General features: G+C 38.2%; 1 protein-coding gene across 1 annotated transcript in view; it reads left to right on the top strand.

The window, feature by feature from the left end:
• Positions 1–25,578, top strand: part of CTNNA1 (catenin alpha 1) — a 176,287-nt gene that overhangs the window by 54,217 nt on the left and 96,492 nt on the right. Inside the window, exons 4-7 of the mRNA XM_037509201.1 lie at positions 5,159–5,325; positions 6,086–6,205; positions 15,143–15,412; positions 17,662–17,865. Of these exons, the coding sequence (XP_037365098.1) occupies positions 5,159–5,325; positions 6,086–6,205; positions 15,143–15,412; positions 17,662–17,865 (761 nt within the window). The remainder of the gene's footprint in view (positions 1–5,158; positions 5,326–6,085; positions 6,206–15,142; positions 15,413–17,661; positions 17,866–25,578) is intronic.

Genomic DNA, 25,578 nt, shown 5'->3' with positions numbered 1-25,578 from the left:
CTACTGCTTTGGAGAAAACAGATTCCCCAACAATGCTAATTTTCATATTGCCAGGAATCCTCTTGCTGCTTCTGCTTTTACTTCTCATCTGAGAGTATGAGAAACTTCTCTCCTTTCCTTCTGTGGTCCTGATTATGTGTGTATTCTCACTTCCTTCTGTGGTCCTGATTATGTGTGTTCTCGTCTGTGATCTAATTTCCAATTAAGTATCTTTTGAGTCTCCCCCACCCCCATCTTGCTGTAACTAATTCCAGTAGTGATGTTAGACAATATGGGAATGCAGGCACCGTTGTAAACATTCTGTAGAATAGTGGGTTTCATCGCCAGAGCAACCCTGGGAGATAGATACAGCTAGTCCTCACTTTGCATGAGTCCAATATGCACAAAATTCAGCACTACAGTTAAGTAATACAAAACATCAAGATAAAATTTTAGTTACCACGATATATTAAGTGTGAGTAACTGCATAAATCACAGGCTTTGCTGCTAGTTCTTAAATGTGCAAATCATTACCTAAATAATAGATGTGCATGATCACTGACTAGTTATGACATTTCTTTCAAGAAAGGTCTGTAGGTGATTTGGGGGGGGGGGAAACACCGCACATTTATTTACTTTATGCAGAATGTGTAGTTGTGTTGCCTCCTTGTGTCCTAGTGATAAGCCCATGTGGACAGTTTTACCAAAAATGGATCACTAAAAGAGAAAATGCGCTAACAGAGGTGAAAGTATAACAAAGAAAATGTGGTAAGCCTGGAATTTAATCTTGAATAGTGTAACTAAAGTTATAGAAGAAATAGCTGACTGTGGTAATGTTGGCATTGTTGCTGTGTAGAGACTGTAGATGCTCAGTCAGAGGAATTTTGTGAAGGGAAACTTGCTGACATAAATGAGGGGAGTTAGGGCCTCCCTGGTGGCGCAAGGGTTAAGACGCAACCTGTGAAGCAATCCGCAGCCACTGCAGCATGAGCTCGATTCCTGGCCAGCCAGGGAGTAACCCACATGGTGCAGCAGACCTCTCCTGACTCGCCCACTGTTCCCCTCAGCATTGTACTTCAGTCAATCTGCCTGTTCTGTTACCTACTCTTGTCTCTGGTGAATCCTCTCACCCCCCATACCTCTGGCCTGTACCCCAGCTCAGGTATGCATAAATAAATAAATCTTAAAAAAAAAAATGAGGGGAGTTATTGGTAATGAAAATGTTGACAATATCCAAAAAGAAGTGATATTATTAAAGCCTTCCCATTAAAGGAGCTCTTGGAGATATTTCATGGCATTGAAAGTGCAAAGGATAAGGTTGGAAAGTGATGCACGGACTTTGAAAGAATAGGACAGTTTACCAAGGAATGAAAAAGATGCTACTCTGAATTTTAAGTTAAAATGGTGAAGAAGGCAAGCATTGTTCAAAAACTTTTGATTAATTTTCCTTAGAAAGAAATAAAACACTTTTATTCTCAATGTTTATAATTTTTAAAAAAAAATTTTATGCATATAAGAACTGGGGTACAGGCCAGAGGTGCGAAGGGTTGGAGGATTCACCAGAGACAGAGTGGGGAATAGAACAGGCAGACTGACTGAAATACACTGCTGAGGGGAGCAGCAGGCGAGTCTGGAGAGGTCTGCTGTGCCATGTAGGTAGCCCCCTGGCCAGGGATTGAATTCATGCTGCTCTGGCTTCCGATAGCTTCAAAGGTTGCATCTTAACCCCTTGTGCCACCAGGGAGACCCACAATGTTTTAAGTTTGTATATTAAATAAATATTAGTTGTACTTTAAAAAATCCCTGTAACGGGCCTCCCCGGTGGCGCAGCGGTTGAGCGCTGGGTTGGGAAGCTGCCCGCAGCCTCTGCAGCGCCGGTTTGATCCCCGGCTGCTCCCTGGCCACGGGAGGAGGGTCCCACATGGCGCGCAGACCTCTCCTGCCACCCGCTGCTCCCCTCAGCAGTGTACTTCGGTCCTTCTGCCTGTTCTGCTCCCCGCTCTGGCTCTGGTGAATTCTCTCACCCTCCTGCGCTTCTGACTGTACCCAGTGCATGTATAAACAAACAAACAAAACAAAACAAACAAACAAACAAATAAATAAATAAAAACATGCCTCTATTAAAAAAAAAAAAATCCCTGTAACATTTATAACAGTAAAAGAGCTTTTAACAAAAAAATTTTTTAAAGATTTATTTTTATACAAGAACCGGGGTACAGGCCAGATGTGTGGGAGAGTGATAGGTTTCACCAGAGACAGAGCAGGGAACAGAACAGGCAGACTGACGAAATACACTGTTGAGGGGAGCAGCAGGCGAGACAGGAGAGGTCTGCTTCGCCATGTGGGATTCTCGCCGGCCGGCTGGGATCGAACCCGATCTGTAGAGGCTGCAGACAGCTTCACAGTGCGGTGCTTAACCACCTGTGCCACCAGGGAGGCCCACAAATTTTTTTTTAAAGATTTATTTATTTATACATACCAGAACTGGGTAGTAAGTGCAGGGTGTGAGAGGATCCACCAGAAAGTGGGGTGCAAAACAGGCAGATCTACTGAAATACACTGCTGAGGGGAGCAGCAGGCGATGCAGGAGAGGTCTGCTGCGCCATGTGGGTCACCTCCCTGGCTGGCTGGGGATTGAACTTGTGCTGCAGTGGCTGGCAACAGCTTGATAGAGCTGTCTTAAACCCCCTGTGCCACCAGGGATGCCCTTAACAAATTTTTTTTTTTTTAATTTTTAAAAAGATTTATTTATTTATTTATTTATTTATTTATACAAGCACTGGGTACAGTTAGAAGCGTGGGAGGGTGAGAGAATTCACCGAGCCAGAGCGGGGAGCAGAGCAGGCAGAAGGACCAAAGTACACTGCTGAGGGGAGCAGCGGGCGGCAGGAGAGGTCTGCGTGCCATGTGGGACCCTCCTCCAGTGGCCGTGGAGCAGCTGGGGATCGAACCGGCGCTGCAGAGGCCGCGGGCAGCTTCGCAACCCAGCGCTCATAGGTTATTGCCAGCCCAAGGCCTATGCTTTTGAGGTTCAGTCACATGGTAGCATGTATCAATATTTCATTCTTTTTCATTGTTAAATAATTTATTGTACGGATATACCACATTCTGTTTAACCATTCATTGATTGATAGATGTTTGAGCTGTTTTATAGCATAGCTGTTATGAATAGTGTTCTGTAAACATTGATATGTATTTTTGTATAGATAATTTGTTTTCAGTTTTTAATTTGAAGTGGACATATGAGCCAAGAGAGGAAATAATTGCTTTTTCAGGAATCCACAGATGGTTACCAGGTGGGCACCATTACTATAAGTAATGGAACAGACATAGTCTGAGTCTTCCAGTTGCTTCCGGCTATGAGAAAAGAGGGATAGTAGACATCTTAAATGATTATTTTTTAAAAAAGATTTATTTATTTATACATATAAGAGCTGGGGTACAGGCCAGAGATGCAGGGAGGGTGAGAGGATTCACCAGAGACAAAGCAGGAAACAGAACAAGCAGATGGATTGAAATACACTGCTGAGGGGAGCAGCGGACGAGACAGGAGAGGTCTGCTTCTCCATGTGGGTTTCTCTCTGGCAGACTGGGGATTGAACTCATGCTTCAGAGGCTTCGGATTGCTTCATAGTGTGGTGCTTATCCCCTTGCGCCACCAGGGAGGCCCTTAAATGATTATTAATAGTAATGAATGACAAAAAATAGTGTAAGTTTTCAGAAAATACTGAATAAGTTCTCAGCATTGTTGACCTTAGAATTTTATAAACTGGGTGTTCATAATAACTATAGTAAACTGGGTATGTATTTAACTTTTTTGATTATGCATATTATACCTGTTTGCTAAAGAAAATGTTTTTATAAGTATAGAAAAAATACTGGAATCAGATTGTCACCTAGTAGATTATTTGACTCTAGTTTTCCTCAAATTTTTAAAAAGAATTATTCCTTTATTGTAAGATTGTTATTTATTTTAAAATTTATTTTGTGAACTGGGGTGCAGGGGGTGAGAAGCTTCACCAGAGACAGAGTGGGGAGCAGAACAGGCAGATCCATTGAAATACACTGCTGAGGGGCGCAGCAGGCGAGACAGGAGAGGTCTGCTGTGCCATGTAGGTAGCTCCCTGGCTGGGACCAAACCCAGGCCATCACAGTGGTATGCCGTGGCAGTGGTAATTCTGAGACTTAACCCCTGGGCCACCAGGGAGGCCCCTTTTTCTCTAGCTTTTAAAAATATGGGTTTATGTATTTATTACTTTTTTTTTCTGCTTAAAATTTCATAGTAAATCTTAACGTTTTTAAAAAAAGATTTATTTATTTATTTATACAAGCACTGGGTACAGTCAGAAGAGCGGGCGGGTGAGAGAATTCACGAGAGCGGGAAACAGAGCAGGCAGACTGACGAAATACACTGCTGAGGGGAGCAGTGGGCGCTGCAAGAGAGGTATGTACGCCATGTGGGACCCTTGCCGGCGGCCGGGGATTGAACCGGCGCTGCAGAGGCTGTGGGCAGCTTTGCAGCCCAGTGCTCGAACACTGCGCCACCAGGGGAGGCCCAAATCATAACATTTTTCCTAAATATGTTCATATTTGTGTAATTGTCATTAATAGGCTATACCATAATGTACTTAGCTAGATGAAAATTATTAACCATTGTGCTGTTGGGAGTGTTTTACTATGAGGAAAATGAGTCAGTGACTGAATTGTCTTTTCATATACCAGTGAGTCTTTGTTCAATAGTGTACATTATTACAATGATTAGTGAAGTGTAGTGGCCCTGTACATAATGGTTGATGTATTTCTGTGTTTTTATGTGGATGTGAGGTTAATTTGCACTAGATTCTTTTTCTGCCACCCCAACCTTAATTTTTTCCCCCTTTAGAATGAATATATTATTCATGTATAGAAAGGATTATTAGTAAAACAGTAAAAAGAAATATTTTTAAGGCTGTTGATATAGAGTGCCAAATTCACTTTTCAAATAATTGTGCTTTCACCAGCAATATATGAGGATGCTTTTCTTAGTGACAGCTATGAAACAAAAGAAAAAAACAAAAATAAGCCTTATATAAGTAATTTCTGTGCATGATATGTGCAAAATTTCACCTATTCTTATTTTTTAATGTAACCACTTCTTGGAGTTCATTTCTGTTGTTTGTGTTTTCATTCTGTAAAATAGGTGATTTGATGAAGACTGCTGCGGGAGAGTTTGCAGACGACCCCTGTTCTTCGGTGAAACGTGGCAACATGGTTCGGGCAGCTCGTGCTTTGCTCTCTGCTGTTACCCGGCTGCTTATTTTGGCTGACATGGCAGATGTGTACAAATTACTTGTTCAGCTGAAAGTTGTAAGTATAGGCCCGTGCCTGTGATTTATTTTCTCTAATACCGTGAGACTGGCCTATCCATACTTAGTTAAGCATTCCTTAGGATTTGGTTTAGTTTTGGATTTAGTCTACTTAAATGGACCAGGAATGTTTTTGTTTAATATCTATTTACTACTCTATTCCAAGTGTACATCATATTGGTTCTGCTTTAATCCTGTACTGTTTTGGTTGTAAGTGAAAAACTTGTAGCAAATTTTTTTTTGTGTGTGTGTGTTTTAAGATTATTTATTTATACAAGCACTGGGTGCAGTCAGAAAGCATGGGAGGGTGAGAGAATTCACCAGAGCCAGAGCGGGGAACAGAACAGACAGACTGATGAAATACACTGCTGAGGGGAGCAGCGGGTGCCCAGGAGAGGTCTGTCGTGGCATGTGGGACCCTCACAGGTGGCCAGCTGCGCCACCAGGGAGGCCCTGTTTGTGTGTTTTGACTTCTTTACTTTTTTAGTGGTGATGAAACATTTCCTTGTTTCAGAGTTGAGAAAACCAAGATATGTTAAATTGTATCCTTTTAAATGGAAGTCAGTATTTGGAAGTTCTACCTTCCTTAAAGCTCCTAAGTAATAGCTGTGCAAATGTTTGAAGGCCATGTAAATTAAGGTGAAAGTTTGGATTGCTATCTGAGTAACTGTTAAAAGAAAAAGTTCTGCATTTTCTTTACATTTTCTTTATATGTGGTTTTGTATTGAGATTTTTTTTTTTTGGTGGGATATGTTTTATAGGTGGAAGATGGTATCTTGAAACTGAGGAATGCTGGTACTGAACAAGACTTAGGAATACAGTATAAAGCACTGAAACCTGAAGTGGATAAGCTGAATATTATGGCAGCCAAAAGACAACAGGTACAAGCATGATCTGGGCATGTTAAAGTTGTTAGATTATGTAGAGGGAAAAGTCCATTCTACTTAAGTTCTCTGAAGGTACCAATACCTCCCTTTACCAGTATAGTCCCACTAAAATATTTATTTTTAAAAGATTTATTTATGTACACAAGGCTGGGGTGTAGGCCAGAGGTGCGGGGTGGGGGTGGGGAGTGGTGAGAGGCTACACCAGAGACAGAGTGGGGAGCAGAACTGGCGGATCTACTGAAATACACTGCTGAGGGGAGCAGCGGGCGAGACAGGAGAGGTCTGCTGCACCATGTGGGTCACCTCCCTGGCCAGGGATCAAACTCTGCAGATTGCTTCACAGTGCTGATGCTTAAATAACCTTGTGCCACCAGGGAGGCCCCAACCACTAAAATATTTAATTTCTTAAATATTAGTGTCGTGTTGTTATTAAAGTAATAATTAAGTTGCATTTATCTTATGCGCCTGTTTAATTCTTGTGAAAATTCTACTTTAGGTAGCTTGATAATTTGCAATAGTGTCTGGAGAGGTGATAAGGTCTTTCTTACATGTGTTTGAGGATTATTTTGAGTTAGTGGTGGAATTTAATCAGTTTTTAAACCTTAAACCAATTAAAACATATTGAAATTACTTCTGTATCAGAAAGCATCTCTCTTCTCCTATATTTTGTCACTTTCTTATTAATCATTATTTGTAGCTTCTGTACTGTTATTTGTGTTGTGTGGCATGTGGATCAGTGCTTTTACTTTTCTAGATTTTGGTAGTCCTTTGTGGAGTTTCTGCTATTGGGGTGCTTTGAAGTGCTAACTTTCTTCTGTGGAGAAGCTGTCACTTCCCCCCACCCCTTCCCCACTCCCTATCCCTGTAACATCTGTTTAAAATTTGAGTTGATGTAAGTTCACAAGAGTGTATATGGTTTAGGGGTCTAGGTTTCCACTTCTTCAAATGTATGTTACCACACCTAACACCAAAGCACCAGTCATCTTTTACCATAGTCCATGTGGCTCCTGCCTACCTTGCTCCCCATATCCCACCCTCCTTGGCTGTTAGCCTCAACTCTATCGTCAGAGTCCAAAGGATTTGTTTTGGTTTGTTTTTTTACTCTCTCTTTGCTGTGTTTCATTTCATTCCATTTGTGAGTGAAATCATCCACTATTTTTTTACTTCTGACTTAATTAGCATGATCCCCTCCAGTTCCATTCATATTGTCATAGATATCAAGATTTCATTTCTTTATAACTGAGGAAGCATTCTATTGTGTATTTATATACCACATCTTCGTAATCCACTCATCTATCATTGGGAACTTAGGTTTTTTCCATAACTTGGCTATTCTATATAGTGCTGCAGTGAACATAGGACTGTATATATCCCTTCAAATTTGGTGTTTTTGCATTCTTGGGAAAATAACTAGGTATGGGATTGCTGGGTCATATGGTATATCTATTGTTAATATTTTGAGGACAGTTCCATTCTGTTTTCTATAAGGAATGGACCCATCTACATTCCCTCCAAAAGTGTACAAGAGTTCCTTTTTTTCTACATGAACATTTTTCATATACCTATTGTCTATACATATGTCTTCTTTGGAGAATTGTCCATTTACTCTACTGCCCATTTTATGATTGGGTTATTTGTTTTCTTGTTGAATTGTGTAAGTTCTTTATAGATCTTGGAGATTGAAAGTTCCTTGTTAGCTGCATGATATACAGGTATTTTCTCCCTTTTGGTAGAGTGTCTTTTCATTTTAATGATAGTTTCTTTTCACTGTGCAGAAGCTTTTTAGTTTGATGTAGTCTGTTTATTTTTGCTTTTTTTTCTGTTACCATTGGAGTCAAGTCCCCAAAGCCATTCTGAAGCCAATGTCCCATGTAGAATTTTGCTTGTGTCTTCTTCTGTGTATCTTACAGTTTTTAGTCTTACGTCCAAGTCCATTTTGAGTTAATTTTTGTGTATGGTTTGGGACAATGATCTGTTTTTTTTTTTTTTTTTGCATGTGGCTGTCCAGTTTGCCCAGTACCATTTGTTGAAGAGACTCTTTTATCTCCATTGTATAATCTTCGTTTCTTTGTTGTATATTAACTGCTCATGTAAATGTGGCCACCCAGCTTCTTAGAACTTTCATAATCCTGATCAAGTTTGTGTTTTTAACTCTTCTTTTGAAGAAAAAAAAATCTGAAATTTCAAGATGAATTCCTTTTATTGCTAGCCAACATCTATTTCAGAATAATTTATGCTGCAGTTTATAGAAAACCTACCTCTAAAACTGCTTGAACAATGGGTGGTTTATTTTCTCACTAACTGGAAGTCCCAAGTTAGGTTAAGTGACTTTAGGGCTGTAAAATTTAAAGAGTTTGCAGTATCTTCAAGGGCCCAGTTTCTTGACATTTCTCAACCCTGCCTTCTTCATTGTGCTTGGCACTGGGTAGCTGTAGAAGCCCTGAGCATGACATTTGCATACATCAGTATGTCCAGTGAGGAGGGAACAAAGGACTGTTTCTTGCATATGTTTCTCTTCTAAAGCAACTGATCTGGGAGCTCCTTGCTGTAAATCTGAATTGTGTAACATCCATTCATTAGTAATCATTGATAAGAAAAAAAGTTACTCTGTCTTACTCACAGTAATGAAGATCTGCCTTTTGTTCTAGGATAGGGTGGTTTTCTGAGGACAGGGACACTCAACAAGACCTCTGACATGCAGGAGGAAAGTGGGGTCAGTGCTGTAGATGTCTGATACACAGCAGCCACAGTGTCAATGTCTAATATGTGATGGCCTTGGCTTTGGACAGTTCTTAGTAACTTCCATTTGATTATATTTACATGAGTATAAAAACTACCCACAGGGTTAAGAGAATTAAATTAGATAATGTATGTAAAATATTTAACATCGTGCCAGATGCTAAGTATACCCTCAGTTGCCTACTTAGTAGGCAGTTGGTGAATAGTAGTTATTGCTCATGTTTCAAGCCATAAAATATGATCAGACTGGATCTGCACAGATGAGATCCTGATTTTGTATTTCTAGTACTTATTATACATGATAATATAGTTAGATTTGGTGTACTGTCTGAGTAATTTAGTTAATGTCGTCTTGGTGTGTTTTTATTCTTGTGTTGATTTGTGCCTCTGTCACATAAATCACAGTTTATTTTTTTACTGGGGCTGATTGATCCTATGAAGAACTTGTTTGGTAATTTTGTAAGTATGTCAAACTGGCCAAATTATATTCACAATTTTACTTAATGTTCTTGATGGAAAGTCTCATTTGGATAGTGAAATAGATGTTAGTTACATTCAAAAGATAAAGTTTGGTAAATAGTCCTCCTGTCTTGATATCTAGTCTGATCTTGGTTTATGAAGACTTAACTATTATGTGACATAAATGAGAACATTTAGAATGATACCATTATCATATCTTTGCAAAATGGTAGCACGAGTAAATTGATGATGTTCTTGAGGTAAAGCATAATAATGGTACAGAAGTTTGTATGTATGCTTACTAGAGAAACTTACTGGAAAGTAATGCTGTTTGAGTTTGATTATTAAAAAATTTTTTTTGAAATAGTCATAAAAATCTCAAAGTTATTAATGTGCTGCATGCTCTTCTGTTTGACTCTCCATATATGTTTTCAACCCTTTTTCTCCTGCTCTCTGTCCCCAGGAAACTGCCCTGTCTGGAGTACATCTAGGAGGTTCTTTGCCCTCCAGGTCCTGGTTGGGTTTGGCCAATGGGAGCACCAGTAGGAAATCAGAGGAGATGGAAGAGTGAAGCTAGGGTTTTATTCCCTCGGCTTTGTCTCTGGTGGTTGTCCTGCATAGCTAAAAGTGATAGTTCGTGTTGGGTGGTATTTTCCACACATCTTGCTCCCTATGTTCTGGTAACTACTGCCTCTCCTTGTGTTTTCAGGTCCACTGCCCTAATAGATTTATGGTTCCCTGCACTTTGTCGATACCTTTGTAACTCTGTCCCTAAACCATCTTTGAATTACCCATTTTGATTTCATTGTTTTCTGCTGTTATCTTGAGTGATACATATTCCCATTTTTAAAGTTTGCGTTGGGTTTGTTGTACTTTGTGGACATTTATAGTGTTACTTGGGCGTGATTCTTAAACATTTAGCCATAGTCTCCTAAAATAGAGTCCATTGTGTAGGCTCGCCATTGAGAGGGCACCTGTTTACCTTTTTTTGTACGTAAAGTCACCTTTTATAGGCTTTGGGCGTTGGTGTATATTTCTATAAACTTATGCTTTTTTTTGTCCAAAGTTCCCAATCTGATGGAAACTTCATTCTACTCTTCAGATACTTTCTACTGACCCCCCTCTTGTTTTTGCACATGGTGTGTTTTCTGGTAGAATTCCTCAATTGCTGTATGTATGCTAGAACTCTCCCTGACCCCCCCACTCCCCTGGGCTGTTTCTATCTTTGCCCTTTTCTTCCTTTCTCAGTCATTGTATGTGATGATTTACTTCTTTGATGCACCTCTTATCTTTGCAGCAGCCCTAGACCAGAAAAGTGGGTATTTCCTCAAATATAGTATTTGGGTGTAATAGTGTATTGACTGTTAGTCTCCTTTACATCATTTAAACAGCAGCTACCCATTGAGGAAATGCTCAATTTGATTAAGTCATAGACTCTCTCTGGAAGTTACTTGTTTATACTCTTTACTTGAGAGATGGGATGGTGGTCATGAGGGTGCTGTTAAAAAGAATAACAAATAACTTTTAAAAAGGTATTTCATATATACTAAACATTATTATAAGACCTTTATTAAGAAAACTAACTTAACCATAAACTAGAGTAGCATAGATAACTGATCATAGATTAGTTTTTATAGATGCAGAAACCGTAGGGGACAGATAGGTTAAGAAATTTGGCAAAATCATTTATCTAGTCAGTGGTAGAGCCAGGTTTTGAACTCAGGTTGTCAGATTCTTGAGTCCAGGAATTTTATATTGGTTGCTAGTGTAATCCTATATCTAGAACACTGAGTAGATACAGTAATGTTTAATAAATATGTATTTAATGAATGAGTGAATAAGCTACATATCCATCATGGAAAAAAGGATGAGAGTGGTCCTGTTACTTTCTTGGGCTAGAACTTTTGCTTATGATAAGTTTTGAGTTTTCAAGTAGGCTGTGGGCTCTTCTTTGACTCTAAGGGTAAAAATAGATGGCAGCGGTTAAGGATGGATTGGTATCAACCTTGGTTCCCGTGAGGAAGGCCACCTCTACCATACATTGTCAGTCCAGGCTCCCCAATATGCTAGAGAGGAAATACTTTGATGTTTACATTCCTTTCACTTAGGTGTACAGAGCTTTACAGATATTTGGTAAAAACGCAGTGCTTCTTACCTATTCAGTAAACTCTGATTTATATGATTATTTTTCTGAAAACCTGAACAGACACATTGGTAATGGGTAGTACTGGCAGTTTTTATTTGTAAATGATGTGGACTGGGTGGGTTTGCCCATGACAATTTCTTTAAGTATTGTTTGAATCCAAGATAAGACATTGAATCAATATTATCTGTGCGTACAGTTTTATAAAGGAGAGGAACTTCCACTTGTATTTCTAGTTCTTGGTTAAAAAGAGTGTTCTGGATTGCATAGAAGCCAACTTATATTTCTTTTTCACTGCATGTGATTGTCAGTCCAGAGCAGTCATGTCCTTTTTATGTTTGACTCTTCTGACTCAGCTTGAAACATACCTGGATTGGTCAAGTTGGGGGAATTCTGAATGAAATATGAATGCTAAAGTAGTGCTAGGGACTCTAATTTCATAGACAGTGATGTTACTTAATAGTACATTTTTGTCCACTATTAGAATTACTTTTCAGTATTATTTTAGAAAGAATACTTATGATTGGTCATTGTTCTTGTAGTAAATAGTGCTGCCTTATGATAATGTCCATTTCTTCTCTTAACAAAATCTAGGTTATTTGTACCAAAGGCAAAAGCAGTTTTTTTTTTTTTTAAAGATTATTTATTTATACAAGCACTGGGTACAGTCAGAAGCGTGGGAGGGTGAGAGAATTCACCAGAGCCAGGGTGGGGAGCAGAGCAGGCAGATGGACCGAAGTACACTGCTGAGGGGAGCAGCGGGCGGCAGGAGAGGTCTGCGCGCCATGTGGGACCCTCCTCCGGTGGCCGGGGAGCAGCCGGGGATCGAACTGGCACTGCAGAGGCTGCAGGCAGCTTCGCAACCCAGTGCTCAACTGCTGCGCCATTGGGGAGGCCCAAAAGCAGTTCTAAACAGCAAAAAATAGAACACTTTAGCTGTCAGGACAAATTATGATATTTAGCTGTCATTTTCATCATAGATTAAAATATATCTGCCATATATGGTAAATAGAAATCTTAGCGATACGTTATGGTGAGGGCAAGACATTTAGAAAATGCCACACAGAACATGTGTACCCGCTATTTTAGCGTAATGGTTAGCCCAAGCCCCTTGTCATAATTTGAGTCTTGAGATGATTATCAGTTTTCTAAATTCATGGGTTTCTGTTTCTTAGTATTTCACCTAATAAGGGTTTTGGAAAGGTAGAAGTTTTTCATACCAGACTGGGCAGTGGCTTTAGAAAAGCCAGGAGTTGAATAGTAATTCTGGCGCCTATTAACTTTAAGTGACTACCATGTCTTTGGTATCCTTTATGAGAGTTTCTGTGCTGATTAGTTTATAGATACTAAGGAAGAATGCCAAAGCTGAGTGCAAAGCATTTTTTAAAACAGAAGACAATATAAATGCTTAAAGGCAAAAGCCTCCTTAGTAGACTTAGAGTCCCTGAGATTGTGGTGAGGGCGAGGCATTTAGAAAATGTCATGCAGAACATGTGCACCAACTGTTTAAATATAATAGTTAGTCTCAGCCCCCTGTCATAAGTAGAGTCTTGAAATGATCACTGAATTTCCAAATCCACAGGGTCCCTTTTCTGCATATTTAGCCTAATGTACTATATGCTACAGGGCATTTGGAGTGCTGTGAGCTATTACTTGTGAATTCAGATTCCAAATGAAAAAAGAATTCTAGGAGGAAAAGTAAGCTGTCATGTTATGCAAGGTTTGAATAAAGATGCAAACCTAAAATATATAGTGAGATGAAGTTTCAAAAAAAGGAAGCCAGTGCAGTGTCTCTAATGCTCAATTAGGATCTCATTTAGAAAGATGTGCCATTAAATAGATAAGTCAGATTTTAAATTGAGTAATTGATTTTGCCCCTTTTAAACCAGTTTTTTCTTAACTGTTTGCACATGTAATACTTATTTTAAAACTTTTAAAATTTGTAGCCTAGAATTCAGGTGATGACATCAACATTGAAATTCTATGATCACGTATAAAATACAGTTAAAACAGTTCTTCTGGTGGTCAGCTAGGGTTATCACTTCAATTTCTTTTTTTAGTGGTGATCACATTTACTGAAGACTTTGTATTTTCTCTTCTCAGTAATTTTAGTAAGAATGGGATACCAGAAGAATTCCCTTCTCATTTTACTTATTGTTAGTGTCACTTATTTGTCATTTAGCTTATTCACCTAGTCTACCAAGTAGATGCCAGGGGTGGAAATGATGCCAGGAACCTCCTACCCTTTTAACTGTGGATTGTAATTATGGGGTAGAGGAATTTGAAAAAGGACAGTTTCACTTAAGACAGCATGTATATAGAGTACCACAATGAAATAACAAACCTTTTGCATTAAAATTATAGAACACACAAGCCTGTTTTATGCCTGAGTAACTCATGTCTTAAGGTGTTCTGTTGGTTTGAGGGAGGGGAAGTGCAGGGGAAGAATTGAGAACTTGGGAGAATAACCCACCACACCCTCAACTTTGCAGTTTCATGTGCATGTGTAGTATCCCACTCCAGCTTTCTCAAATCTGTTGTAATGTATTTATAACTTATTAAAAAAGAAATCCTCAAAAAGAATCTTATTCTAGGTAAATGTGCTTCTATTTTAGTTGGAGTAAGTATAATCAAGATGTTAACCAGTTTTATGTTTTGCTTTTTTTGTTGGTATCTACTTTTTTTATGTGCATTATCCCATCTAATCCTCAAAGCAATTATGAAAGGTAGTATAATTGCTCCTGTTTTACAGGAGGTGAAACTGAGCGTAGATTTTTTTTATACAGGATCACAATAGCTAGGGAACGAGAACTAGAGGCTCATATCCATGTCTGTGTTTTGGAAAAGTTTGAACCCTTACTAAGCCTCCTTTCTGATGAACTTTTTTTTTTTTTTAAAGATTTATTTATTTATGCAAGCACTAGGGTACAGGCCAGAGGCACGGGAGGGTAAGAGAATTCACCAGAGACAGCAGGGAGCAGAACAGGGAGAAGGACCGAAGTACACTGCTGAGGGGAGCATTGGGTGAGACAGGAGAGTTTGCCGCGCCATGTGGGTATCTCCCTGGCCGCCTGGGAGTTGAACCTGCACCTCAGAGGCGGCGGACAGCTCCACAGTGCCTTGCTCAACCACCTGTGCCACTGGGGAGGCCACCCTTTCTGATGAACTTTTATATCAGGCTATTAATGAAAATATTTTGTCTGTTAGTAGAAATTCTGATTTTTCAACACTTACTGCCATTTTTTTGTAAGACTAGAATTCCATTTAAAGTTTCTTCCATGACTTCACTCAGATGTAGAACACAAAGGAACAGAAAAAGTGAACATAAAACACCCTAGAGATCTGACTGTAGATTTGAGTTTACCAGAGGGGAAAGGTCGGGGTTGGGGAGCAAAGGTGGGAGAGAGCCCAGTGGTCCATGGTGCGGGCTTATGGATGCTTTGGCTGTAGGTGCAGTGTGGTAACGTATCTGAAGACATGTGAATCTGTACCGCTGCATCATACATAGTGTTGTAAACCAATGTTGCCTCAATGAAAAAATAATACAATAAAAAATGAGACTGTTGCAATTTCTTATTTCACTCTTGTAGGAACTGAAGGATGTGGGCCATCGTGATCAGATGGCAGCAGCCAGAGGAATCTTACAGAAAAATGTTCCGATCCTCTATACTGCATCCCAGGCTTGCCTACAACATCCTGATGTCGCTGCCTATAAAGCCAACAGAGACCTGATATACAAACAGCTGCAGCAGGCAGTCACAGGCATTTCCAATGCAGCCCAGGCCACTGCATCAGATGATGCCTCCCAGCACCAGGGAGGAGGAGCAGGAGAACTGGCAAATGCACTCAATAACTTTGATGTAAGTTATACTAGGAAAGTATACTAGGAAACTCACCAACTCATGTTTCTGGAGAAAAGTGATGAAGGTTTCTGATGAAACGCTTAATTTAAACCAAAAGAAATTTTATAACTCAGTCCACTTGATCATTCTTCCCTCCTTCCCTCCCTCCCTCCCCCCTCCATTTTTCCTTCTTCCTTTGTTAAACTTCTATATTATTTTATAGAACTTGTGTTTCCTGTGAGGAAACAACAGAAGTGCTGTCATCATAATTGTAATCTTGTCTGCCTTTATATACTTCTTGCTGACTAAACTGTAATGACAATTTGATCAAGCACAAGCAAATTAGGGATTAAAATACTTTTTCATCATATAATTACCTTTTATAGATGATGCTTCCAAATCTATCCAGTGTATACCTTCTGCAGATACATAGTTTTATGTGTCAATTCTAGTCTTAAATTTTTGGGTGGGTTTTGTGTTTTTAAATTCCTACCCAGCATGCCTCATGGCTTCCAGTAGATGGCAGCAGTTTAAGATTTTTAAAAAAAATTTGAAACCAAAGAGTTAATTTTTTTTTTTTTTTGGTAATTAACAAGGGGAAAATTGCCTGTCAGCGGCCATCTCTTCATAAGTAGGGCTGTATTAAGGTAGAGAATCAATATAATGAAGTGTATTTTGTTTTTAACTTTTTCTTTCCTTTGGCACACTTCTTTACTTTGGGTTTGGGTAACTGATCCTTGCTGATATGGATGACTGAGTTAAGACTTTCTATAAATCATAAAGGGTACTGTTAAGTCTATAGATTACAGTGTTAGAGCTTAATTTTTACTCTGGAGCCTTAAACATTAAATGATTTTATAGCAAACTCTTCTGCTAGGTCTTACAAATTAATGGCACTGTTTTCCCACCCCTACCCCCTCAAATTTAACAGTGTTATTAGACTCTTGAGGCATTAGGGATTCCCATTTTGCCCTAAGTTGACTAATATTTATCAGAGGCCACTTAACCTCTTAGGGCTACCATGTTAAATTTTACTCATGAATTGAGCAGTTGGATAAAATGATTCCAGTCTTTTTGTAATTCTGTGAACTCTTAATAAAATTCTGTGACCATTCATTCCTCATTTCTGTTGGTCAGAAGACATTGCATGTTCAATATTGTCCAGAGAAATCCTGTTATACCTTAATCTGTTAAGAAAAATGATCTAAATTGGAGGTTATTACTGATTATGATATTGCATGTTCAATTTTAAATGAGGGCTCTTTGGAAGGGAAAGAATTAAGTGTAAACTTATTGGAAAAGGGAGCTATTTTCAGAAATAACTCTTGTCAATTGAAATCAATAAGAATATGCTCCCTATAAAGAAATTTTGAAGGAAAAATAATCGCACACATGTCTAGCAGTGTGAGGATAAATTATATAAAGTAGAGAAGTTGGAGGGAGGCCAGTAACTATTGTCCTGAGGGTATTGATACTTGACCTTGTTCCTCCAACTTCATTCTTACTGACCTTACTCATCACTGGCATAAAACTGGATTTAAGTAGGGTCAGGGGGTGAAAAGGGAAGGGGGGGGAGTATGGAAGGAAGAATTTACTCTTTTGGGGAAAATTATACGTTACACAGTGGCTTCGTTGGGCTCGATTGCTATTATCTTTCACAGAATACTTGGAGATGTTACAGCAAAGAAAGTCTATTTTAGACATAACAGGATAAATTTGAGACCAAATTGTTTATTATAAAATATGATGAGATGTGTAAGGAAAATAGATTGAAATGATTACACAGTCCTATCTGAAACTTTCAGGACAGAAGTCAATGTTTATTGTTTTTTTTTTTTTTTTTTTGTGGGAGATAGTTTTGTCACTATCACATAGCAGTTTATACTCTGTAGAAAAGAAACAGTTTATTTTTTATTTTCCTAGTAATTCTCATTTGGTAATTTATTAGTACTATATAGATTGACCTTGAAAGCTTCAGATTAAGTAGTGCAAATATGATTTTTATGTTGACATACTTGTTTTTCCATTTGTGAAAATACACCTTATCCAGGCCCTGTTCAGCTGGATAGTTTGCTTCCAGGTCTCATCTTTGAGAAGTTATATTCCTATACCAACTTATATGGGATGGCCTCTTATCTGCTAAGAATCTTCTTTCAGGCATTGAAATGTTTGTGTCTTGATATTCCTAACCAACACTTTACTGCTTTGAATTATTGAGGGAACAGACATTAGCATTCAGTAACATTACATTAATACTTTCTCTGCAGAAACAAATAATTGTGGACCATGTGAGTTTCAGCGAGGAGCGCTTTCGGCCTTCTCTGGAGGAGCGCCTGGAAAGTATCATCAGTGGTGCTGCCCTGATGGCAGACTCATCCTGCACTCGTGATGACCGACGTGAGAGAATTGTGGCAGAGTGTAATGCAGTCCGTCAGGCCCTGCAGGACTTGCTTTCCGAGTACATGGGCAATGTAAGTATCAGAACTTTTCTTTGAAATACGAGAAGTTTTCTCCATAACAGATGGTGGATCTGAGGTGTTTTAACTGTAAATGCCAAACATGTTCTTGCCTCCTTACTTGGATGGGGCAGATTTTTCAAGAAATGGGTAATTGACTTTCTCTTTGTCCCTTTACTCCCCAACTTTGCATTTTGAAAAATTTAAAACATACAAAAACCATGATAGGAGTATCCAGCTCCCCTTTATCTAGATTTACCAATTAACATGTATAAGTGTGCATGTTTGTGTGTATAAAGGTATGCATGTATATGTATATATACATATATACCTTTTTTTTCCTGTGAAGTATTTGCAGATAAATTGCAGACATTGTGACACTTCACCTCTAAAATTCCAGTGTGTAGTCTCTGAAGGATATACCTACTATGCCTCTAAAATTCATTTATCATATCTTGGTGGCCATCTAATTTGGGGTGAAGGAATGCTGAAAACTTGCTTTATTATAGTTACTGATATTTTTTCACAACCCATGTATAACGTTGTTAAGAGTAGGTGTTTACCAAGTATTGAACAGTACTGGGCAGTATTAGTATGGTTAGTGTTTTTGATTTTTAAGATTGTGTTTAATTTTTAAGATTGTGCTGTTAAATTTGACAGCTGACTTCCCCTCCCACCATAGAAAATACTGCAATTGATATTTTTCTCTGTTGTCAGCATTTTCTTTTTTCCTTTCCTAACACTTCCTCTTTTATTCCAGTTAAGTATAACTTTGGGTTTCTGTATTTTAGCTCTTATGCCTGATATTTTATTGTGGCAAAAAAGGAGTAAGTTAGGTAAGAATTACATAAAATCATTTTAAAGGGAAGAGGAAAAAATACAGGTAGTTGTTCTTGCTAGTGATTTTTGCCCATATAATACTTTTCAGGAAAACATCTTGGTATTCTCTTTTGTTCATTGGCCATACATCTTGTTTGTTCATTCTATCTAAGTTAATGATAATGCTAAGTCATGATTGAATTCCTATGGTGAAATGAATGCCTTCCTGTGTTTATCTTGTTTCTACCATATTGTAAAATTAGTGAGGCATATTGAATTTTTTTAATCCAGTGCCATGGTTTGATCATAAGCAGTCTACCTCAGAAAAATGAGATTAGAGGCTTAGCTACATCAATTGGAAAAGGTAGTTGATAAGTCACAGTGAAAATGTGGACACATTTAAAAGTCCATCTCTAAGCTTAAAAGTTAGAAAATAATAAAAAAGGATAATTTTGAAGACTGTTTTATGATGCTGGAGTCTTAAACAGGGATAGAAAGGCCTTGTGGCATGCATGTGGATCAGTTATCTAGTGTTATGTATAGTGCTAAAGTATGTGAAACTGTCTAGTGCAGTTAGGATTAGGAAACCACTTTAAAGATACCCTTTGGTGGGAAAGAGGAGGTGGTATATCTGTTTTCATTGTTCTACACTGGAACTTCTTAGAACCAGTTCACAAGATATCTGTTGAGTCTTGGGGTTAGTCATACCTTGGGCTAGTAACTTCCTGGTCATGAGTAACTTTCTGGTTTCTCCTCAGAGTGTCATAGAAATAGTTTTTTATTTGTGTTGTGGATGTAAGTAAAGTTCGGAAACACTCATTCATACTAGTGAGACTATAATAGCACTCTTATATAATATTTTATTATGCAAGTGAAAACTAGAATAATGATTGATATTTGGCTGAAATATGAGGATTGTTGTGGGGTTTTGAAATTATTTTCAGACTCAGGCATATTTTAGAAGATGGTATCTGTTCATATTTCTCCTAAAGATAAAAATATTTAGTTCCTTGTATTGACTCAATTAACAGCTAACAAGGTTCTGTCAGAAAGTGATTAAGGATAAAGGGCAAGGACCATGAAGTACACTTGAAAGCTTAGAATAATAAAAGGGTCTATATGAAGCAACTGGGGTTAAAGTTTTGCTTATTTATGATGTATTCAAACACATTTAGAATCTTTGGTGACAATCAAAACATAACTGGCAGTGTTTGCCTGTCATTCAATTCATATTGAGTATGTGTCACATGCAAAATTAGTGTTCTGGGTACTGTGTATGAGGAGGAGTGAGGCACTGTTTCTTTCACTTCTGAAATAGATAGGGTCTCTACAAAGCATTAACTGGAGTGCCATTGTAAGTACCACCAAAATGCCATGGGGGTTGCAAGATGGGTGACATTCTAGCTGGGAAAACCTGAAAGGACTGTATGGAAGATTTATTTTATATTCTTTAGGTTGAACTTTTCCTTGATTTTTAAAAAGTGGTTTGGTTTTGATTATTTCTATGGAAAAATATTAGACAAGTAATAGTGGTAATTTGGAGAATCGAGACAATCTAGATTAGTATAAAAGTGGTTCCTGCCCTATGTAAAGCATTATAGACCAAGTAGAAAAATCCAGAAGGGCTCACCTATTTTCACAGTTAATTTCTTCATTTCTTTCATTTGTCATTGTTTTTTATATATGCATATTCTTAAAATCCACCCATAATCTCTTGAGTTCTTTGCTCTTCATCCTGTGTTGACACTTAGCAAGTTTCATTGGTTTTTTATCTGATTCTTAACTTTGTATGCACATTAAAATCCCTGGAGATCTTTTAAAAATCTGGATGGAAGGTTAATTATTGGATTGAAATCCAGTATTTTTAAAAGTTCCCAATATGCAGTTAAGGTGGAGGCACTGCTATGCTGGTTTTTTGACTTTTTTCCTTTTCCCCCACTACATTTGCTTTATTTGGACTATTCACTTTGTCCAGTTTTATGATCTGTTCTGCCTTTTCAGACCATTTTGAGCTCATTCCTCCAGTAGTACATTGTTCATTATATTTTTGAAATTCCTTTTCCACATGTTTAAACTAACCTGCTCTTCCTTCAAAGCATGTATTTTCCCCCCATTGCGCCTGGGCCTCCCCTGGTGGTGTAGCGGTTTTGAGTGCTGGGCTGTGAAGCTGCCCCGCAGCCTCTGCAACGCCGGTTCAATCCCTGGCTGCCGGTGAGGGTCCCACATGGCATGACAGACCTCTCCTGCCATGTCCACTGCTCCCCTCAGCAGTGTATTTCATCGGTCTGCCTGTTCTGTTCCCCGCTTTGGTGAATTCTCTCACCCTCCCGCGCTTCTGACTGTACCCAGTGCTTGTATAAATAAATAAATAAAAATCTTTAAAAAATTAAAAAAAATATTAAAAATACTCTTTTAGGGTCCAGATAATACTAAAAGAGACTTCTTAAAGAATTCATGCTGACTTGGGAAAAAGAATAAAATGAAAAATGTTGGATATTCATGGTGCTAGGGCTGTATTAGTGGAAAAAAACAAACAAACAAGAAAAAAAAAGGTCCTCGCCTTTATGGACTTTATATTGTAGAGGGTCCATGGGGGAGGACTTTGGGTATTTACCTCTACTTCCTATAGCTCTGTCAGCATATGACTGACTCTTATAGAAAACTTTAAACCCAGTATTCTGAAATAAGTAAAAGTGATATCTTAGATAAGAGTTAAATTTAATTCATCAGGTGAGGGCCAAACACCCTTTTAAAGGTTCCAAGGCCTAGCTAGGATCCCAACAACCTTAATGTTCTTGATTGCATTGTGGTTTGAAGAGTACAGGGTAGTCTTGGCTCTATTGTTAACTTACTGTAGGAAGCTCTAAGAGATATTGATGTTAAAAGTAATGTATTTGACCCCTGCTTACTTAACATTATGGCAGTACCCCAGATGTATGACAGTAGAAGTAGAAGTGGATCTTTATAGTCCCACAAATGATTTCCAGGTTTACTTGAAATGTGGTTATTGTGGCTAAGTGGAATTTGTCTTTATCAGCATAAGGTTGCTCTGTCCATGAAGATTGCAGGAGAAAGAACAGCAGCTCAGATAATCTTAAAAGGTTTAAAAGTGATTGACTTGAAATGTAATTGAATTAGAAAAAAGTTAATGCCATTTTGTTTATTTTTTTTCATAATTGAAAGGAATACATGGTTCAGTATTAAATTACAGAACCACCAATTCTTTTTTTTTTTTTAAGATTTATTTATTTATGCATACAAGAACTGGGGTACAGGCCAGAGGTTGTGGAGGGTGAGAGGATTCACCAGAGACAGAGTAGGGAACAGAACAGGCAGATTGACTGAAGACACTGCTGAGGGGAGCAGCAGGCTAGTCAGGAGAGGTCTGCTGTGCCATGTGGGTAGCTCCCTGGCCAGGGATGGAACTTGTGCTGCAGTGGCTGTGGATAGCTTCATAGGTTGTGTCTTAACTCCTTAGGCCACCAGGGAGGCCCCTGAACCACCAATTCTATTATCATTTAGGGCTATGTATGCCCCGCTCCCTTCTATGTGGGTTTTTTTTTTTGTTTTTTTTTGGGTTTTTTGGTGGGACCCTCGACGTCGGTTGGGGATCGAACCGGTGCTGCAGAGGCTGTGGGCAGCCTCACAACCCAGTGTTCAACCGCTGTGCCACCAGGGGAAACCCCCTTCTATGTGTTTATTTTAAAAGTTTTAACCTTCTCAGAGTTCTCTGCATATAAATAAAATACTCATATAACAACTAGGGTTCAGATTACTTGGTTATTGAATTAAAATTTCTTTTATTATGTAGCTGACTGGAGTCTGGTAGTGTTATAATGTTCTATGAAACCATTTCAGTGTCAATGAAAAAACTTTCTGAAAAGCCCTATACTTTATATTGCCAAATTGATCATTTCACACTATTTATTTCTGCTGAGAAATATGCTGATCCTTAATGTTCCTTTGTCCCTTGTTAGGGCATGTGTTTCAAATTGATTTTCTGGTAGTATCGATAGAATTTGGAAGGCCATGCTTATTTGTCTGTATTACCACATTCATCTTCAACTCCCTGATCCCACAAGAAACAAACTCCCCACACCACTTTCCCAAACCCTGAAATCTGAAAGCACTAACTTAAACATAGTATCTGGAATATAGAAGACCTTCATGAAATGAATTCCATTTGACTTTAACTTGAGCTGTGTTGTTCAACAGTTCATGGTCGTGTGGTCATTGACTGGAGACAGAACTTATAATTGGTGAGAACAAGTACCTGCCTAAGGCTTGAGTAGATCCAGTTCTGGGCCAGAGCACTTGAGATATAACTAGTCCAAATTGAGATGTGCTGTGAAGTATGAAGTACACACCAGCTTTCAAAGACTGTGTACAAAAAAGGAAGCAAAAATTAAGTAAATAATATCTCATAGATAATGTTTTAGATATATTGAGTTAAATACAATCTGTACTAAAACTTAATTTTTACCTTTTTGTAGCCACGAGAGAGAGAGAGAGAGAGAGAGAGAGAGAGAGAGAGAGAGAGAGAGAGAGAGTGTGTGTTTTGTATTTCTGACTCTCCCTGTTTTTTTCTTATAGTTCTGACTGTTGGGTAACCAACCAGCTAAAGTGAGTAGATAAATTTAGCATCACCTTCTTCATTGGATGTCCAGAATCATAAAGCAACTTTTTATATATTAGGTACTATAGTTTGTGTTTTTATACCTAAAATTATAGTTCTAGATAGAAGAAAATTGATACCACTTAGGAACTGATGAGGCTTATGTTGTTTAAAGATTATCTTTGTTCTTGACCAAAAATATTGGACACAATAGTTGTAGCATCCCCAAAGAGGAATGCAGTAATGGGATATGTTTTGTATTGGACAAAGCCTATATTGGAGGCGTTTACTTTCATTACTCTATCAAGTATAAAATTTTAATTTGATTTGGATAATCACTTGATATGGAATGCATAAATAGGATGCAGTTAATGTTCACTTTCAAAGACATACTGCTATTGCAGTGAAAGGAAGCTGTTAATTTAGATGTTAATCTCTTAGTTTTGCAATACCTTCTTGGAATCATTTTGCTCAAAAAAATACATGTAACTGTAGAGATGAGATTTGAATTCAGAGCTCTCTGCCCTGAAAGTCTAAGCTCCTAATTTTAATCATTGTGCATCTTTGCAAATCAGCAAATGTGATGTGCACTTCTTTACTGATGACTGTTCTGAAATTAAATACTCCAGACTAAATAAGGTCAAACCATGCCAGATATAGCTGCTGCAAGTGAGCAGAACAACAAAGATTTTTAGAATATCTTGCCATATTAGCCTCTTGTGGTACTTAGGTGTCATAGATGTTTAATTTGACTGTGATGTGCAGCTACAGGAACTGAGTCTTGATACACAGAATGCAGTAATTTCCATCTTGGTATGAACACATGGGGTTTCCTAAAACAGATTTTTACCTATATTACTAGCCCACAGTTCTGTAACTGCTTGCATATGATTTTATGGATTTGTTTAGTGTAAATTTTTTAGTGAACTGCCTAGCATATTTGGGAGAATTTAAATATAAATGAAAAATGTGAGATTGTGTAGGTCTTGGTTCTCTTGAAGCATTTACTTAATTTGAAAACCTTATTTGTCAAAAACGCATATGTGATTTTCTTATGATACGAGATGAGAAGTTTTAAAAGACCGTCTGAACTCTTGAGGAAGACATTTCACTCCAATTATATTTGGTGTTAATTTCTAAGAGGTTCAAGGTACTTCCTATGTATGCTACTTTGATTCTGAATTACAATATTTTAATATGGAAGTTTTTAACCTTTATATGTATGAAGTTGCATGTTTATGTACTAGGTGGAATGGCTAAATGGAACAATATTGGAGTGGTCTCTTAAAATCAGGATGATCGAACAGATACGGAACCCTCCAGTACCAGACTGTAGATAGGGAGAGGTTTTTATCTTCCATGAACTAAGTTAGATTGTCCTTAGTATTTTTTGCTTTTTAGACGTCATGCATGCATGACAAGATTTCATATCAAAATATCTTCTAGATTAAAAATAACCTCTAAATATATCAAAATATTAATTGTCTCTAGTGTGATGATAGCCAAAATAAGTGTCCTTCTATATTTCACCCCACATTCTGGACAGTGTTCCTTATGGTCATAATGACATAAAGACTTAGTTTTTTGTGTCTTGGATTTTTAGACTTTGTAATTTTACACTCAGTTTATTTATTTATTTATTTTTTAAGATTTAGTTTTTATTTATACAATAGCTGGGGTACAGGCCAGAGGCGAGGGAGTGTGAGAGGATTCACTGGAGACAGAGTGCAGAGCAGAGCAGGCAGACAGAGTGAAAGCACTGCTGAGGGGAGCAGCGGGTGTAATAGGAGAGGTCTGCTGTGCCATGTGGGAATTCTCCCTGGCCAGCTGGGAATCGAACCAGAGTTGCAGACACTGCAGACAGCTTCACAGCGCTGTGCTCAACCTGCTGCGCCACCAGGGAGGCCCCCGCTACGTTTATTTCTAAAGCACTATTAATAGGAGAGCTTTGAGGACTTTTTGCCCTAATGATGTCTTGATTCATCCCTTTTGAGGTAATGATTCATTCAAGATGTGTTCGAAGTGGTGAGTTCTGTGTGGTTTTGATTTTTTTTCTACTCATGCATTTCTAGTAAGTCTTGGTCAATGCAGAATCAGTTATCTGTGTCGTAGGGTTTGTATCATTGTTTTCTTAAAGTATATATCAAAGTGATTTTTGACTAGCAAAGTAAAGAATTGTACTGTTTAAAATTAGGAAGTGACATCAGTTATTACCTAGTGTAGGGGTTGACAGATTATAGTTCTCAGGTCAAATCTGGCCTGCCACCTATTTCATAATTAAAGCTTAGTCACTT

Source organism: Talpa occidentalis, unplaced genomic scaffold (genome assembly GCF_014898055.3).
Source record: "Talpa occidentalis isolate TD23 unplaced genomic scaffold, MPIMG_talOcc4v2.1 talOcc4.13, whole genome shotgun sequence".
NCBI classification, from domain to species: Eukaryota; Metazoa; Chordata; class Mammalia; order Eulipotyphla; family Talpidae; genus Talpa; species Talpa occidentalis.
This window is presented reverse-complemented; position numbering and strand designations above follow the sequence as displayed.